The sequence below is a fragment of the Lepidochelys olivacea genome (genome assembly GCF_965140295.1).
Source record: "Lepidochelys olivacea isolate rLepOli2 genome assembly, chromosome: 6".
Taxonomy (NCBI): Eukaryota; Metazoa; Chordata; order Testudines; family Cheloniidae; genus Lepidochelys; species Lepidochelys olivacea.
Window position 1 is genome coordinate 98,108,081 of NC_140416.1, and position 16,650 is coordinate 98,124,730.

The window sequence follows — 16,650 nt, forward strand, 5'->3', positions numbered from 1 at the left end:
AGCTGACAACTGCTGAATAGGAAGTAGAACAACAATAACTAATACATTTCTTGCAGGTTGAAGAGACATGGGCACGATAGGGTTCAGTCTCACAGCCATGAGTGGCAGGAAGGAATTGAGGCTGTGGTCCATCCCTTATACCCTCCTGGTGGTCACACGGCTCTCAGGACACAGGCACAGCCCTAAAGGACACTCCTATTCAAAAAGGATGGGATCTTGTGTGCATGAAGTGTATGCATACCAAAAATGGAATCTGTGTACAATTGCTTAAAGACGAAGAAAAGGTTTGCTTTAACTTATGCTTAATTTCCTTAAAAGAACATACCTACTGTTTAGGCACAAACTGTTTCCTATAACATGAGTGAAAACAAGCCACAAAATTCTAAATAGTGTTTCATTTTTTAAAATCACTCTCTCTCCATTTCTAATAAAAGAAATAGACAATAGTCACAATTATATAAGTTAGATCAGAAAAAAAAACTCAATGTTTTGTCTTTCCTTACCTATGGCAACACTTAACAACTAACTTTTACACAGAAATCTGTGACAGATTCATACCTGACAATTCTTGAACGAAAACATATTGTCAGAACTAGAGGCCATGATTGCAGTTGTTAACAGAAAATTGCTGTTAAGTCCTGCTCCATTCAATACTTGTGTAATGGAATATGCAACACTCTCAGCAGAAAACTGTATCTTCAAACACGAACACCGAAGAATGAAAAGCAGAAGATGATTTCATAAAATTATTTGTCAGTGCCTTTTTATCCTGCACAGTATGAAAACAGGAAATTCAAAGGAATAAGAAAGAACTGGATGTTTTAAATGACTGTAATGTTGGATGTATTGAAAGTCAAGATAGAGCTTTTAAGGAAAATTTAAATAATACTTTCCCAAACTAACTTATGCCATTAGTCCCTGATTTTCCTCAGCACTAAAATTTATCCCTATTTAAAAAGGAATGCATCCGATGAAGTGAGCTGTAGCTCACGAAAGCTTATGCTCAAATAAATTGGTTAGTCTCTAAGGTGCCACAAGTACTCCTTTTCTTTTTGCGAATACAGACTAACACGGCTGCTACTCTGAAACCTGTTAAAAAGAACAGTTAATTTTAAAGGAATAACTGACAATTCAAATTTGGTTTAAAATTGAGATTTTCTAAAAATAATTTTTTTATTATGTTTAAGATTAAAAGGAATGTTTCCAGGTTTTTGTTTTTTTAATCCCAATGGAAACAGCTGTATAGCTGTTTTTACACCAACACATTCTCTTTCAATATTTGCAACCCAAACACAAATGCACTGAAATCTGAAACTGACTAAATATAAAATGTATTAATCCAGTTTCCATTTCAATTATCCAAGCTAAGAAAAATGTAAAAAACAGACAGCATAAATAGTGAAAAGTAAAATGATTTAAAACAGTCTTTCATTTTTAATAGTTTAAGATATTAGGAGCAAAGAAATTTGATTAGTTTACAACACTGCAAGCTGTGTCCCTTTGTTTTATTTAACAATAGTATTTAAAAAATTGAAGTAAACATAAAGGTATTGATTCAATAAGGCACTTCAGCATGTGCATACATTTAAGCACATGAGCACTCTTTTTGACTTCAATGCAACTATTCATACAGTTAAAGTTATGCAGGTGCTACACTATATTGCTGAATCAGGACTCATGATAGAAAAATTGGAACTGGTTTGATTCAGATTTCCAAAGGAGGTGAAGGGACAGAAGAATAATTTAGGAAGAATTTTATTTCTTTCACCTGGAAGAAGGGATGTTGTCTGATTTCACCAGCACCACCTGGACCACAGCCCAGCCTTTTCTTGGGATCTTTCACCAAAAGACGCTGAATTACATCTTTAGCTAAAGCACTCATTTCTTGGGGATATGGAGGTTCACTTTTTAATATTCTCCTGTAGAAAAAATGTTAATTACTTAACATTTCATTACGGTATTAAAACAAAAGACAACTGCTATGCATACATTGGATAGTTCTACAATAAGAAATGTACAGATTCTTGTCACTCTTTTCACATACAGTATTCTTGTATGTGAGCTTATTTCATTTGTTCTCTGTGCAATACACTATACATTAACCTGGACAATATGACCTTAGGAGTAACTAGCTTGGGAAGAAATATGAAAGCCAATGAATGCAATAAAACTCCTCAGATGGACTACCTGATCTAATTACTGGTGAAGACATCTTTCAAGTCAAAAACTCATCTGGCCAAAGTAGTAATAATGATTAAACTTGCTTTTAAAACAAAAGAGGATGTCTGGGGAATGACAATTATAGGCTCAAATTGGAGACAAAAAGTTTTCCAGGAAAGGACTACAGCACAAAAAAAACCAGTTACCTACCTTTTGTAATTTGTTCTTTGAGACGTGTTGCTCATGTCCATTCCATTCTAAGTGTGTGTGTGTGTCCACACGCACAGTTGTCAGAATTTTTTGCCTTAGTGGTATCTGTCAGGCCAGCTATGGTGCCCTCTGGAGTGCCATGCTCATGTGCCAGTACATGAGGTGCCGCCAGCCCTAGGCTTTTAAGGCAACTCCAACAGAGGTGTAGGAGAGTGGGTAATGGAATGGACATGAACAAAACATCTTGAAGAGCAACAGTTACAAAAGGTAGATAACAGTCTTTTCTTCCTCGAGTGCTTGCTCATGTCAGTTCCATTCTAGGTGACTCACAAGCATTATCCCGGGAGGTGGGCTCAGAGTTCACGGGCATGGAGCTTCCAACACTTCTCTACCGAAGCCAGCACTGTCCTGGGTTTACTGGGTGATTGCACAGTGGGATGTAAACGTGTGGGTGGCCAACCAGGTAGTGGCCCTGCAGATATCTTGAATCAGCACCTGGGCCAGGAAGGTTGCCAATGAGGCCTGTGCCTTGGTTGAATGGGCAGTTACAATCGCCGGCGGTGGCACTTTCACCTGTTCGTAGAAAAACCGGATGCAGGCAGTCCACCTGGGGAGTTCCCCACCTCCGGAAGATCACGCTGACCACCTCTGGATGGAGTGACCACTCATGGCAAGATGAAGTCTTGCTGAGGTGATCTACCAACACGTTCTTGGCCCTGGGGAGGTGTTCGGTCACTAGAAAAATGGCATGCTACACACAGAAGTTCCCCCCCCGAGGGAGCTCCTTGGCAAAGGGCTGATGACAGGGCTCTGCCTTGTTTGTTGATGTAAAACATCACATTGGTGTTATCCATCAGGATCTTTACCACCCTGCCCCTCAGATGAGGCAGGAAAGCCTAGCAGACCAAGTGAACCACTCTGAGCTCTCTGACGTTTAAGTAGAGGGAGCGATCACCTCGCAACTAACAACCTTGCATGCTAAGATTGCCCAGGTTTGCTCCGCACCCCAGGTCTAAGGCATTAGAGATCAGGGTCACCGACAGGGAGAGGAACGCAAAGGGGAATCCCTCCAACACCGATCCAGGGACCCACCACCATTTCAGTGACAACAGTACGTTGTCCAGCACCCTGACCACACAGTCTAGCTCATCCTGTTGCGGATGTAGACCAATGCCAGCTATGCTTGCAGGGGGTCTGAGATGGAGCCGTGCGTGCTGTACCATGTAAGTACAGGCTGCCATGTGGCCTAAAAATCTCGAGCACTTGTGAGTGGTGGTAAGAGTGTTGGCCCTCACATGCAAGATCAGGCTGGCCGTTGCTCGGAAATGGGCATCTGGGAGGAAAACTCTGGCCCAAGTGGAGTTGAGGACCGCCCCTGTAAATTATAGCCGTTGCACCAGTATCAGAGTCTATTTCTTTTATTAACAGACCCAGATCAAGACAGGAGGAACGTACCAGATCAAGGCTCCCCTGCACGTGATCCCGTGATCTTCCCTACAACCTTGATGAACCAATCATTGAGGTACGGATAAACCTGAACACCTTGATGCCTCAGGTAAGCAGCCTCTGGTGCCATGCACTTTGTGAACACTCTTGGGCCGATGAGAGTCCAAAGGGTAGCACATGAATTGGAAATGGCACTGGCCCACCACAAAATGGAGAACCATCCGTGCCCTTGGAAAATGGAGATATGAAGGTATGCGTCCTTCAAGCTGAGGGTGTCTGCCAGTATCCTGGATCCAGGGTGTGGATGATGGATGCCAGGGAGACCATGCAAAACTTCAACTTCTTGAAATATTTGTTGAAGCATCGCAGGTCCAGAATCGGTCTTAGGCCCTTTTTCCTTTTGGAATTAGGAAAGATTGGGAGAACCACCCTTTTCCCCTCATTTACTGAGGACCACCTCTGCTGCCCCCAGCTGCAGGAGGTTTTCCACCTCCTTAACAAGGAGTTCCTCATGGAAGAGGAATGGGGTAAGAGTGGGGGTGGCTGAGAACTGCAGGGTGTAGCCCAAAGATGATATACTGAGCACCCAATGGTCTGAGGTTATTTGTGACCATGCCGACCAGAAGGTAAACAGGTGGTTGAGGAAGGAGTAGGAACGTGGATCCTGGGATCTGAATGAGGCATTGTCCTCAAGCACAGCATCAAAACGACTGCCTCTCAGCCCCTGGGTGTCTCAAAAGGCCAGGCAGGCAGGTGAGAGGACAAGGGGCAACACCCTCCCCCCACCCCCCGTCTTTCCTCCTGTAGGCACCGTGCCAAGGAGACCCTCAGGACCTAGGAGGTGGCTGGAACTGCTTTCTCACCAGTTGCAGAGTTTGGAGGCCCAGTGAGTGCAGAGTGACTTGGGAGTCTTTAAGGCCATGCAGTCTTGCATCCGTTAGCTCCGAGAAGAGCCCTGTGCCCTCACACGGAAGCCCTGGATGGAGGACTGCATTTCCTGGGACAGACCCGAGGATTGTAACTGGGAGCTGTGCCTCATCACCACTGCCCAGGCAACAACTCTGGCTGCTGAGTCTGCAGCGTCCCTGGCCATCTGAAGGGAGCCCCTTGCCACCGCCTTGCTCTCCTCCAGGATCATGGCAAACTCTTGGCGGAGGTCCTGTAGGAGGGCCTCTTTAAACTTGTTAAGGGAGTCCCACAGATTAGTTATACCTCCCCAAAAAAGCCTGGTTCTTGGACACCCAAAACTGTAGACTGGACGTTGCATACATTTTTCTGCCAAAAATGTCCTGTCTCTTGGCATCTATATTTTTAGGTGTGGTGCTAACCTGACCCTGCTTGTCCCTTTTGGTGGCTGCTGATACAACCAGCGACCCAGAGGGTGGGTGGGTATAGAGGTACTCAAACCCTTCGCAGGGACATAATACTTTTTTTCTGCCCATTTGGAAGTTGGCAGAATACATGAGGGGGTTTGCAACAGCGCCGTAGCAATCTTGAGAACCTCTTCATGGACTGGCAGCGCAACCCGTTCCGGGGCTGCAGCCAATAGCACATCAAAGAGAGTGTCCAACTGCTCTGCCAGCTCCTCAACTTCCAGATTTAGGTTGGAAGCCACCCTTTCTGAGGAGGGCCTGGTGCTCCTTAAAGTCTTTAGGAAGGCTGGTATGGGAAGGACCCACCACCATGGCTCCCTAGGTGTCGACACCTGCTCTCTTAGCCCTGTGTTGGAGTCCGAACCGTGCTCCGAGCCTGCCGCTGATGAAGCAGGAGGTGGCTTGTCTGAAACAGCCAGGTTGGAGTGGTGCAAATATGGCACCGGGATCAAGGGTTCCAATAAGGCCCTTTAGCTGGCCACTGGGCCCAGCTGCCACACAGCTGCTGTGGGTGCCATACTGGTCTCCGGAGCTGAAGGAGATCGGTGCTTCCTTGATGAAGGGCTGAACTCTGGTTCTGACTCAGACCAGTCACCTTCCAGAAACCAGGGTGAAGCCATGGAGGTTTATGTCTGGCGGCTTACTTTCAGTGCGAGGGACGGTGGGGACCAAAGTCTTTCCAATGAGCAGTGCCGGGGCAACGGAGACCGGTGCCATGGTGGCAAGCGGTCCCACTCCAGTGGTGACTGACACATTGAGGGTCATCTGGGGAGGTCTATGCTGGGGTGTTTTCTGGCAAGAAGCTGGCCATTGCTGGGAATACAGAGACCAGTGCCTTGAATTGGGCTATCTACACTGTGTTCAAGACGACCGTGAACACAGAGACGGGGAACTATGAGCCTGCTTCGGGGACCAGTGGCACTCCACTGCCCTTTGGGGTGGCCGCATGCATAGCTTGGCCTTGGGTTGTGGGTCCTTAGCTACATCTGATGTCGGGCACAGTGTAGGTGGCACCGGAAGGTGCATCAGGTCCCTAGCCACCTGGAAGGCCTCAGGCGCTGAAGGCACTAGTAGGTGCCAAGGTCCCCTGCCGCTCCGAGGAGTCGGAGGCAGATCCTGGGTGGGCAGGAGGTCCGACCAGAGCAGCACCCCCTTGCAGCTCCAGGGCAGGTGCATGGCCTGAACTGGGTCCTTTGCACAAAACCCCCTTCCCCTCCTTGGTCAGTGCCGATGAGCTGTGTTGTTTCTTTTGCCGCTTCTTGGACACTGGCAAGGGGGAAATGGTGCCGGCGGAGAGCTCCACATCGACACAGAGGTGCTGGGCGCAGAATCAGAGTGGGAGAGCTCCAATGCCGGGCGAAGTGCAGCCCTCAGTGAGGAGGGCCTTTAAGCATATATCCCGCTCTTTCTGAGTCCCAGGACGAAAGGTTTTTTTTTTTTTTTTTTTTTTTTTTTACAAATTCTGCACTTCTCCTTTATGCGCGACTCTCCCAAGCACTTCAAGCAGCTGCTGTGGGAGTCACTAACAGGCATAGGCCTGTCGCAGGACGAAATGGGCATGCTTTTGCCTCGGGGCAAAGTCCCTGCTGGGACTCTAACTAAACACACACTTAAAACTTAATGACTTACTATTTGACAACTATGTACAAAGACGACAGTTAATAGGCTGTAAGAACCGCTATCACACTTGCAAAGCAAGAGGAAGGTGATCCAACCAACCATTACAGGCAGGAAGAAGGAACGGAGAGGGCGTAGGGCTGGTGGCACCTCCTATACCAGTGCACAATTGCAGCACTCCAGAAGGCACCACAGCCAGCCCTACAGATACTGCGAAGGCAAAAAATTCTGACAACTGGGCACATGGGCGTGCACACACCTAGAATGGAATCAACATGAGCCAGAACTCAAAGAAGAATTTGGTTTCAGGCAAGATACAGGCATAACACAATATGTGATAAGGGAATTGCTCCCTATTGACCTTTTAACTTTTCCGCTAAATTACCTCAAGAGCAGATATTGTATAACTAGCACTGGTCAAAACACAGAATTTCCATTTCGCAGAAAACACTGATGTTTTCAGAGGGGGTAAAAAAAGCTAGTTCCAAATCAAACCAAAATGTCAAAATATCAAAAATTCCTGTAAAATGACATGTCCAAATTTTTTTTGTTTCAGGTCAATTGAAATACTTAGTTTTGATAAACATAAAAATGCTTGATTTTGACATTTTATAATATTTTATTTATTTTACAAATTGGTGTTGACATTGGTATGCTAATTGGAAAAAGTGGTATTCTAATTGGTGGTTTGGTAACTAATACTTGGTTTACTCTACGAGCATTCTAACTAGTCGTTTGTAATTGGTATTATAACTGTTAATTGGTTTAATAACTGGTAATTGTAGTATTGAAGTTGGTATAATAAAAATATAATATAAAATATAAAAATAAAATAATGATCTGGTGGAGCATCTTCCCCAATGTTAAGTGACTGCATGTGTTTATATATGAAAGAGAGTACGCCTGTGCATATTTTTATATATCACACATGAATATATATATTCAGATTACATATTGTATACATTCACATTAACACTTGGTTTGAATGTTCTGCCATCTGTTCCATTCATTTGTGAAACAAGGTGGGTGAGGTAATATTTTTTCTTGGACAAGCTCGTCTCTCTCAGCAACAGAAGTTGGCCCAATAAAAGATATTACCTCATCACATTATTTCTCTAATATCCTGGGACCAACAGCTACAATAACTCTTAATTTTGACCTGTGAAGATTGTTACTGAAGCATCAGATTGCTTATTAGATGAAGGGTAGTGAATACAAAGGGTTAAGTTTCCTCAAAATTTAGAGGATGACAGATTAAATACGTGAACAGCTGCAGAGGACATTAATGTCAGCATTGAAGAACATCTCTAGAGCCACTGAATCTAATCCAGGAGTCAGAGGGAAAGAAAGCACAGTCCTAAAATGAAGGGACTGAAGTCTGAAGGGTCATTATGATCCAGAGATTGAGTATGACTCCACTACTGTGGAGAACAATGAATAATGGACAACTAGGTATTAAAATATTAAAACAAAAAGTACCACACAAGAAAATTGTTAAGAACGAACAATCATATATAAAAAGAAATTCTACTATGTTCCTGCAGGAAACAACTTGATTAGAATTGATTTTTTAAAATACTGTTAGTTCACATTCGCTTGGAGGTCAGGCCTGCTAGCTGTGAATTTGGTTGCTTCTTACTGGAGAAGACTAGTTGGGATGAAAATTTATTCCCCAGATTGTAATTTTCCCCAAATCGATTGGGGTCGCACTTTAATTTTGGTTTTCTTGTTATTAATCCAACTTCTGCTGCACCAAGCAAAATGAGCAGAAAAGTCTATTTCAGGCTGTATATTGGAGTTAAATGATATAATTATAAATAAATAATTGGATATGATGATATCATAATATACATAATATTACTACTATATTGGAGTAGAGGGCGGGCCCGGGTTCTCCCCAAACCTCCCAACTCCTCAGACACAGGAGGAGCTGACCCGGACTGTGGGTTTCACCAGAGGGGAGGTCTCTGGGCTGTTACCCGACCTACATGGTGGATCAGCAAAGACTTCAGGGATTGTTCTTCTCTTTTTCCCCATGCTGGCCAGTGATGAGGTTATCTGAGTGAACGGCAGATTTGAGCCATGAAAGTGGCTAAACTGAGAGCTGCCGTGAATCTCTGAGGCAAGCAAATCTGCCAATAAGCACAGGACCCACCAAGGTAGAGGAAGAACTTTGTCACAGCTGGTGTGAAGGGTGGGATATTGGTATGCTACAGTGTGGCGGAAGAAGGAGGGTGCTAAAAAAAAAAAGGAGCAGGTTTATATTTTTTTTTTACTACAATGGAAGACACAGTGCGGGCACTGATACAAGCCACAGCTGCCCAGCAGGAGGCTACCCGTGTCCAGTCAGCCGCCCAACAAGAGGCAGTACGGCTGCAGCATGAGACTAATCACTTGCTGATGGACCAGGCCGCTCATGACCGTGCTATGTTACAGGAACTAGTAAACCAAGTGAAGGCCCTTACAGAGATGAACCATGGACATGATGAGACGCGGATCATACAGGCCAGCAATTGCCTGCAGAAAATGATGGGGGAGGATGACAGAGGCATACCACCTAGCCTTTGAGAGGACAGCCCGACAGGAGGCTTGGCCTCGAGATCAGTAGTCTGGCATCCTTGCCCCATTCCTGTGTGGGGAGTCCCAGAAGGCCTACTATGATCTGTCTGAAGAGACTGTGGCAGACTACCCCCAGCTGAAAGCAGAGATCCTGGCCAGATCTGGAGTAACGACCGCAGTGCAGGCTCATCAGTATCACAAGAGGTGGTATCAGGAAAACAAAACCCTGCGGTCCCAATTATATGACCTCATCCATCTCGCACGAAAGTGGTTGCGAACTGAGTCCCGGAGTCCAGAAGAGATGCAAGAGGTTCTGGTCATCGTCCAATATATGAGGGGACTACCGCCAGACCTTCACGCCTGGATAAACCAGAACGAACCCGCCACTTACGACGAGGTTGTCACACTGGTAGAGAGGCGAAGGACGGTGAGGGAGCTGACCCGACCAGTTAAGAAAGAGGCACCCTGGGTTAAACTAGCAGCACCAAGCCCTAGAGCTCAGATGACTGGGCCATGAGGTGGGCCCAGGTGGAAAAAGAGAGAGGCTGAAGGCCCACCAGAAGCCACAAAGAGTCGGAACATGGAGTGGGAAAAGGATTGTGATGTTAGACTGCCCAAATCAAGAGACTGGGGAATGGCTAGGGCCCCATACAGATGTTACGTTTGCAGGGAATGTGGACACATAGCTGCACCGTGCCCCAATGCCGAGAAGCCAATGCAGTGTAACCTGGGGAACTGGGCAGACCCATGCTCCCTAATCCACCTTGTGGGGGGTCTCACTAACCCCACATATATACACAAGACCAGTGAAACTAAATGGGGTAGAGTCCACAGCACTGGTTGATTTGGGGCGTGCTATCACGCTTATCTCAGGGAAGCTCATGAAGCATAGTCAGCTGCTGCAGGCTAAACGTACGGGGATAACATGCGTCCATGGGACAGTTAGTTATTACCCCACCATCCCAGTAAAAATCGAGACCCAAGGGAACACTACTAAGGTAGCAGCAGCTGTAGTCCCTAAACTCCAGTACCCAGTGCTCATAGGGAGGAACTTCCCAGGGTTTGGAGACTTGCTTCCAGTAGGGGGATTGGAGAAAGAGGGGAACCCTGAAATTAGTGAGGCATCCACAGTAGACTGTCAACCCCCAATCTTCTCTGAAATATCCCCAGATTTGTTCTCCACTCCCAGATAGGGTAGAAAGACGAAAAGGGAAAGAAGGGCAGCTGAGGCCTTGAGAAGCCAAATACTGACCCAAAGCCAGAGGGTTGCTCTCGTAGGTAGGCGGACCCAATCAGCTGAAAAGGAGGCCGCCCAGGAGGAAGAAGCACCCGAGTCTGACCCCCACACTCCAACTCCTCCGAACCAGTAGAGGCAGAGACTGGCCCCCTAGATCTCAGGCAGTTTAGTCCCGGGAGAGGAAATTTTGGACGGGACCAGGCTGAAGACCCAAGTTATGACAACATTAGGAAAGAGGTGACTGAAATAGATGGGGTCCCTGTGGAAGGGAAAACCCAGGGACCAGGACCCTACTTCATAATGAAGAAGGATCTCTTGTACCGGGTTGCACCAGTACAGGGGCAGAAGGTACAACAGATTCTAGTAACTCAAAAACACCAAAATGCTCTATTAAGTCTTGCCCATAGTCATCTTTTTGGGGTTAGAGAAGACTTTGGCACGAGTCCTATGACGATTCTTCTGGCCTGGAGTACATGAAGAAGTGCGTAGGTACTGTGCGTCCTGCCCAGAGTGTCAGCTGCACAGTCCCCATCCCAACTTGAGGGCACCTTTGGTATCCTTACCAATCATAGAGGTCCCGTTTGAGCGAATAGCCATGGACCTAGTAGGACCCCTAGAGAAGACTACCCAGGACCACCAATATATACTTGTCATTCTGGACTATGCTACACGGTACCCAGAAGCTGTCCTCTTCCGGAATACAGCCTCTAAAACAATAGCCAAAGAGCTAGTGGGGATCTTTGCCCGAGTGGGGCTACCAAAGTAGATACTAACAGACCAAGGAACCCCATTTAAGTCAAAGCTAATGAGGGACTTATGTGACCTACTCCACATACACACCCTGAGGACTTTGGTCTATCATCCACAGACCAATGGGCTGGTAGAAAGGTTTAACCGAACCCTGAAGGCTATGATAAGGAAGATGGTAAGTCAAGACAGGAAGGATTGGGACACTCTACTACCATACCTTATGTTTGCCATCCAGGAGGTACCTCAGGCCTCAACTGGGTTTTCTCCCTTTGAGCTATTATATGGGCACAACCCCCGCAGCATCTTGGACATAGCCAAGGAAATTTGGGAGGAGAAGCCCAATGAGGGGAAGAATGTAACTGAGCATGTGTTACAAATGAGGGACCGGATGGCGTGGGTCACTCCCATTGTGCAGGAACACCTAGAGAAGGTGTAAGAGGCCCAACAAGCTCAGTACAATCACCAAGCCAAAGTTCGGAAGTTCCAGCACGGAGACCAAGTAATGGTGCTGGTACCTACAACAGAGAGCAAACTTTTGGCCCAATGGCAAGGACCTAAAGAAATACTTAAACCCATAGGGGAGGTAAATTACAAGGTGCGACAACCAGGACACTGGAAACAAGAGCAAATATATCATGTCAACCTTCTGAAACCCAGACATGCACAAAAGGCATGCACAGCTGTCCAAAAAAACCTACCCCAGGAAAACAAGCCCTCTGAACAGGTGAGGGTGTCTCCCAATTTAATGCCATGAATGAGGTGAGGTGTCTGAGATGATCTTCCAGAACCAAGATGTGTTCTCATCAAAACTGGGTCGAACAACCGAAACATACCAACACATCATCACGAACCCTGGGGCCAGAGTAACAATGAGGCCCTACTGGATGCCAGCGGCCAAAAGGGAAGAAATAAAAGTGGAAGTAAAAAAAAATGCTGGAGGGGATCATTGAAGAATCCTGCAGTCAGTGGTCCCACCCAATTGTGTTAGTGCCCAAACCTGATGGCACCACAAGGTTTTGCAATGACTTCCAGCGACTAAACGAGGTATCCCAGTTCAACGCGTACCCCCATACCTCACATAGATAAACTAGTGGACCGTCTGGGCAATGCCTGGTACTTGACTACCTTAGACTTGACAAAGGGGTACTGGCAGATTCCCCTTGCAGAAGATGCACAGAAAAAGACTGCATTCTCTACACCAGAAGGTCTTTTCCAATATACTGTCCTCCCTTTTGGACTACATGGGGCCCCAGCTACCTTCCGGAGCCTCACGAACAAGTTATTATGCCCCCATAATCATTATGCTGCTGCCTACCTAGATGATGTGGTCATACATACTCCAGACTGGGAAATCCACCTAGAGAAGGTGGAGGCAGTCCTTGATACCTTCAGGTGAGCTGGCCTTACAGCAAACCCTGCCAAGTGCGCCAGAGGGTTTACAGAGGCCAAATATCTTGGCTACATTGTGGGAAAAGATCTGGTAAAACCCCAACTGAATAAGTTAGAGACCATCCAAAATTGGCCTTGTCCAAGTCACAAGAAACAAGTCCGGGCATTCCTAGGTGTGGTGGGGTATTACCGACAATTTATCCCCCATTTTGCCACAAGGGCAAGCCCTCTGACAGACCTAGCGAAGGCCCGTGGATCTGATCTGGTGAGATGGTCTGACGCAGCAGAGAGAGCGTTCACAGACCTACAGACTGCCCTCTGCAGTAACCCCATACTGATAGCCCCAGATTTCACCACGGAATATATTCTGCAGACGGATGCATCAGAAGTAGGGTTGTGGGCTATCCTATCACAGATGGTTGGTGAGGAGGAACACCCAGTTCTCTACCTCAGTAGGATACTCCTTTCGAGGGAACAAAAATATGCAGTGGTGGAGAGTGTGTGCCTGGCTGTAAAATGGGTCCTAATACATGAAGGGATCCAGTGAGAGATCCTCTGACAGTAGCTGCTTGTCCTCTCATTGTCTCATAATAAGATGCAAACGGTGTCTCAGAAGATCTAAAGGCTTTAGATCTGTCAATATAGAATGAGAGGGCTCTGCAGACATAGAATGTATGTAGTCTCTCTTCATTCTTAGGGCTGTGCAGTTTAGGAAAGAAAATCAGTAGATGAATCACCTGATTTGGATGGAATTGTGATACTACCTCCAATACAAATTTCGGATGAAGCCATAAGAGACTTCATCCTTATAGAAAATTGTATACAGGGACCCATCATCAAAGCTTGTAACTCTCCTAGTGGATATTATCTACTAAAAAATGCTGTTTTACTAGACATGGAGAGCAGGAGGTTAAAGCTTAAAAAGTGATCTCATGAAACCTGACAGAACCAGATTAAGGTCCCAATGGGAAACAGGTGCTTTCAGCAGTGGGTAAAACTAATTAGAACTTTCATGAATCTCTAGCCCATAGGTTCAGAAAATATAGACTAGTCTTGAATAGGTCGGTGAAAGGCAGAGATGGCTGTCAGATGAACTTTTAAGGAACTCATATTCAGGCCTGACATTCAGTTCTAGAGGGTATTCTAAAATGACCTGAATCTGCAATGTAGATGGAGACACTTGGCAATGGTGTATCCAAATGGGAAACCTCTTCCACTTCATCAAGTAAGCAGATCTACAGGAATGCTTCCTTTTATGAATTAAATATTTTTAAATACTTCATAGCATATTTTCTCTGTAGCTGTTAGCCACTCAGCATCCACGCCATGAGGTGGAGGTGCTGAAATTGGAGTGCACCACCTTTCTGTGATCCTGTAATATTATGTCCTGGAGGACAAGAAACAGGAATGGAGATTGGATCAACAAAATATGCAGGTCTATGTACCAGTACTGTCTCAGTGAGGCCAAGGCTATGAGAATCATCCAGGCATGCTCTTGTTTTAGCTTCAGGTAGGGTAGGGGCAATCCCAGTTGGCGTTGCCAGAGGTCTACACACAGAAGTCTTTGCTAGTACTAAGGACAACTTCAGTACTGAAATGAATACCAGTACTCTTGAAAGTGGATCACCCAGCTAAGAGGAGGAGTGGGGAGTCTGGGCAGGAGGACTTCATTAGGCCTCTTGTCACTATATATGCTTGCAGCATCAGTGACAGAGATACGATCAGTACCCAAATGAAACACGGAAGACATTGGCAGTGGTGGAGCAGGGAGGATCCTCAGTGTCAGACTCCAAGGTTAAAAGAAACCATTGTGATCATCTAGATTGACCTCCTGTATAACAGGCCATAGAACTTTCCCAAAACACTTCCCAGAGCAGCTTTTAGAAAAGTATCTAATCATGATTTTAAAATTGCCAGTGATAGAGAATCCACCACAACCCTTGCTAAATTACCTCAACAATTAATTACCCTCACTGTTAATAAAAATGTATGCCTTATTTTCAGTCTGAATTTGTCTAGCTTCAACTTCTAATCACTGGATCATTTTATACCTATCTCTGCTAGACTGAAGAGGCAATTATTAAATATTTGTTCCCCCTATAGATACTAATAGACTAATCAAGTTACCCCTTAATCTTCTCTTTGTTAAAATAATAGATTGAGCCCTTTGAGTCTATCACTATAAGGCATGTTTTTCAATCATTTAGTCATTCTCATGACTCTTCTCTGAACCATCTCCAATTTATCAACATCCTTCTTGAACTGCTGGCAACAGAACTAGACACAGTATTCCAGCACCAGTGCCAAATACAGAGGTAAAATATTCTCCCTGTTCCTACTTGTGATTCCTGTTTATGCATCCCAGGATTGCATCAGTTCTTTTATCCACATCATCACACTGGGAGCTCATGTTCATCTGATTATCCATCACGAACCCCCATGTCTTTTTCTGAGTCACTGCTTCCCAGGATAGAATCATAGAATCATAGAATATCAGGGTTGGAAGGGACCCCAGAAGGTCATCTAGTCCAACCCCCTGCTCAAAGCAGGACCAATTCCCAGTTAAATCATCCCAGCCAGGGCTTTGTCAAGCCTGACCTTAAAAACCTCTAAGGAAGGAGTTTCTACCACCTCCCTAGGTAACGCATTCCAGTGTTTCACCACCCTCTTAGTGAAAAAGTTTTTCCTAATATCCAATCTAAACCTCCCCCACTGCAACTTGAGACCATTACTCCTCGTTCTGTCATCTGCTACCATTGAGAACAGTCTAGAGCCATCCTCTTTGGAACCCCCTTTCAGGTAGTTGAAAGCAGCTATCAAATCCCCCCTCATTCTTCTCTTCTGCAGGCTAAACAATCCCAGCTCCCTCAGCCTCTCCTCATAACTCATGTGTTCCAGTCCCCTAATCATTTTTGTTGCCCTTCGCTGGACTCTCTCCAATTTATCCACATCCTTCTTGAAGTGTGGGGCCCAAAACTGGACACAGTACTCCAGATGAGGCCTCACCAATGTCGAATAGAGGGGAACGATCACGTCCCTCGATCTGCTCGCTATGCCCCTACTTATACATCCCAAAATGCCATTGGCCTTCTTGGCAACAAGGGCACACTGCTGACTCATATCCAGCTTCTCGTCCACTGTCACCCCTAGGTCCTTTTCTGCAGAACTGCTGCCTAGCCATTCGGTCCCTAGTCTGTAGCTGTGCATTGGGTTCTCCCATCCTGAAAGTATGTCTTACATTCTTTGTTCCTAGATGCATACCCTGATATTTAGCTATATGAAAATGCATATTGTTTGCTTTTGCCTAGTTTACTAAGGAAACCAGATAGTTCTGCATCAGTGACCTGTCCTCTTCATTATTTACCACTCCCCAAAATTTGTGTCATCTGCAAGTTTTATCAATGATGATTTTATGTTTTCTTTCAGATCATTGATAAAAATGTTTAAGAGTGCAGGGCCAAAAACTGATCCATGTGGGACTCCACTGGAAACACACCTCCTATCAAAAACCTATAACTATGTAACTACCACGTAAACTAAACTAATTACAGTAAAACCTGCCAGGAGTGATCACTCATGGGAGTTAGCAAAAGTGGTTGCTTGTAAGTGGTCTCTCTTCAAAGGTTTGCTATAAAATGGGCACTTTTATGATGTGAAGAAAGGCTACTATTGTTACCGATGTTTCAGGTTTAATTTTAATTGCCTTTTAAATGAACATTACATACAATACAGTACTGTACTTAAAATCTCTTGGTGGGTTTATTAATACAGTAGTTAATCAAAAGAGGAACTTTAGTACACTCATGCAAGTGCTTATTTCCTAGACTGAAGCCAAAAGAAATTTTTTACAATCACCTGTGTTATCAAAAAGTCCTGGTTTCAATCTACAGTAGTCTATATTTATTTGAA

At 45.3% G+C, this 16,650-nt stretch overlaps 1 protein-coding gene across 3 annotated transcripts in view; it reads right to left on the reverse strand.

Annotated features, from left to right (window-relative positions):
• The window catches only part of RPS6KA5 (ribosomal protein S6 kinase A5), a 194,679-nt gene that overhangs the window by 63,305 nt on the left and 114,724 nt on the right, over positions 1-16,650 (reverse strand). For all 3 annotated transcript variants that reach the window (XM_084630302.1, XM_084630301.1, XM_084630300.1), the window contains one exon: positions 1,769-1,919. In XM_084630302.1, the coding sequence (XP_084486428.1) occupies positions 1,769-1,919 (151 nt within the window). The remainder of the gene's footprint in view (positions 1-1,768; positions 1,920-16,650) is intronic.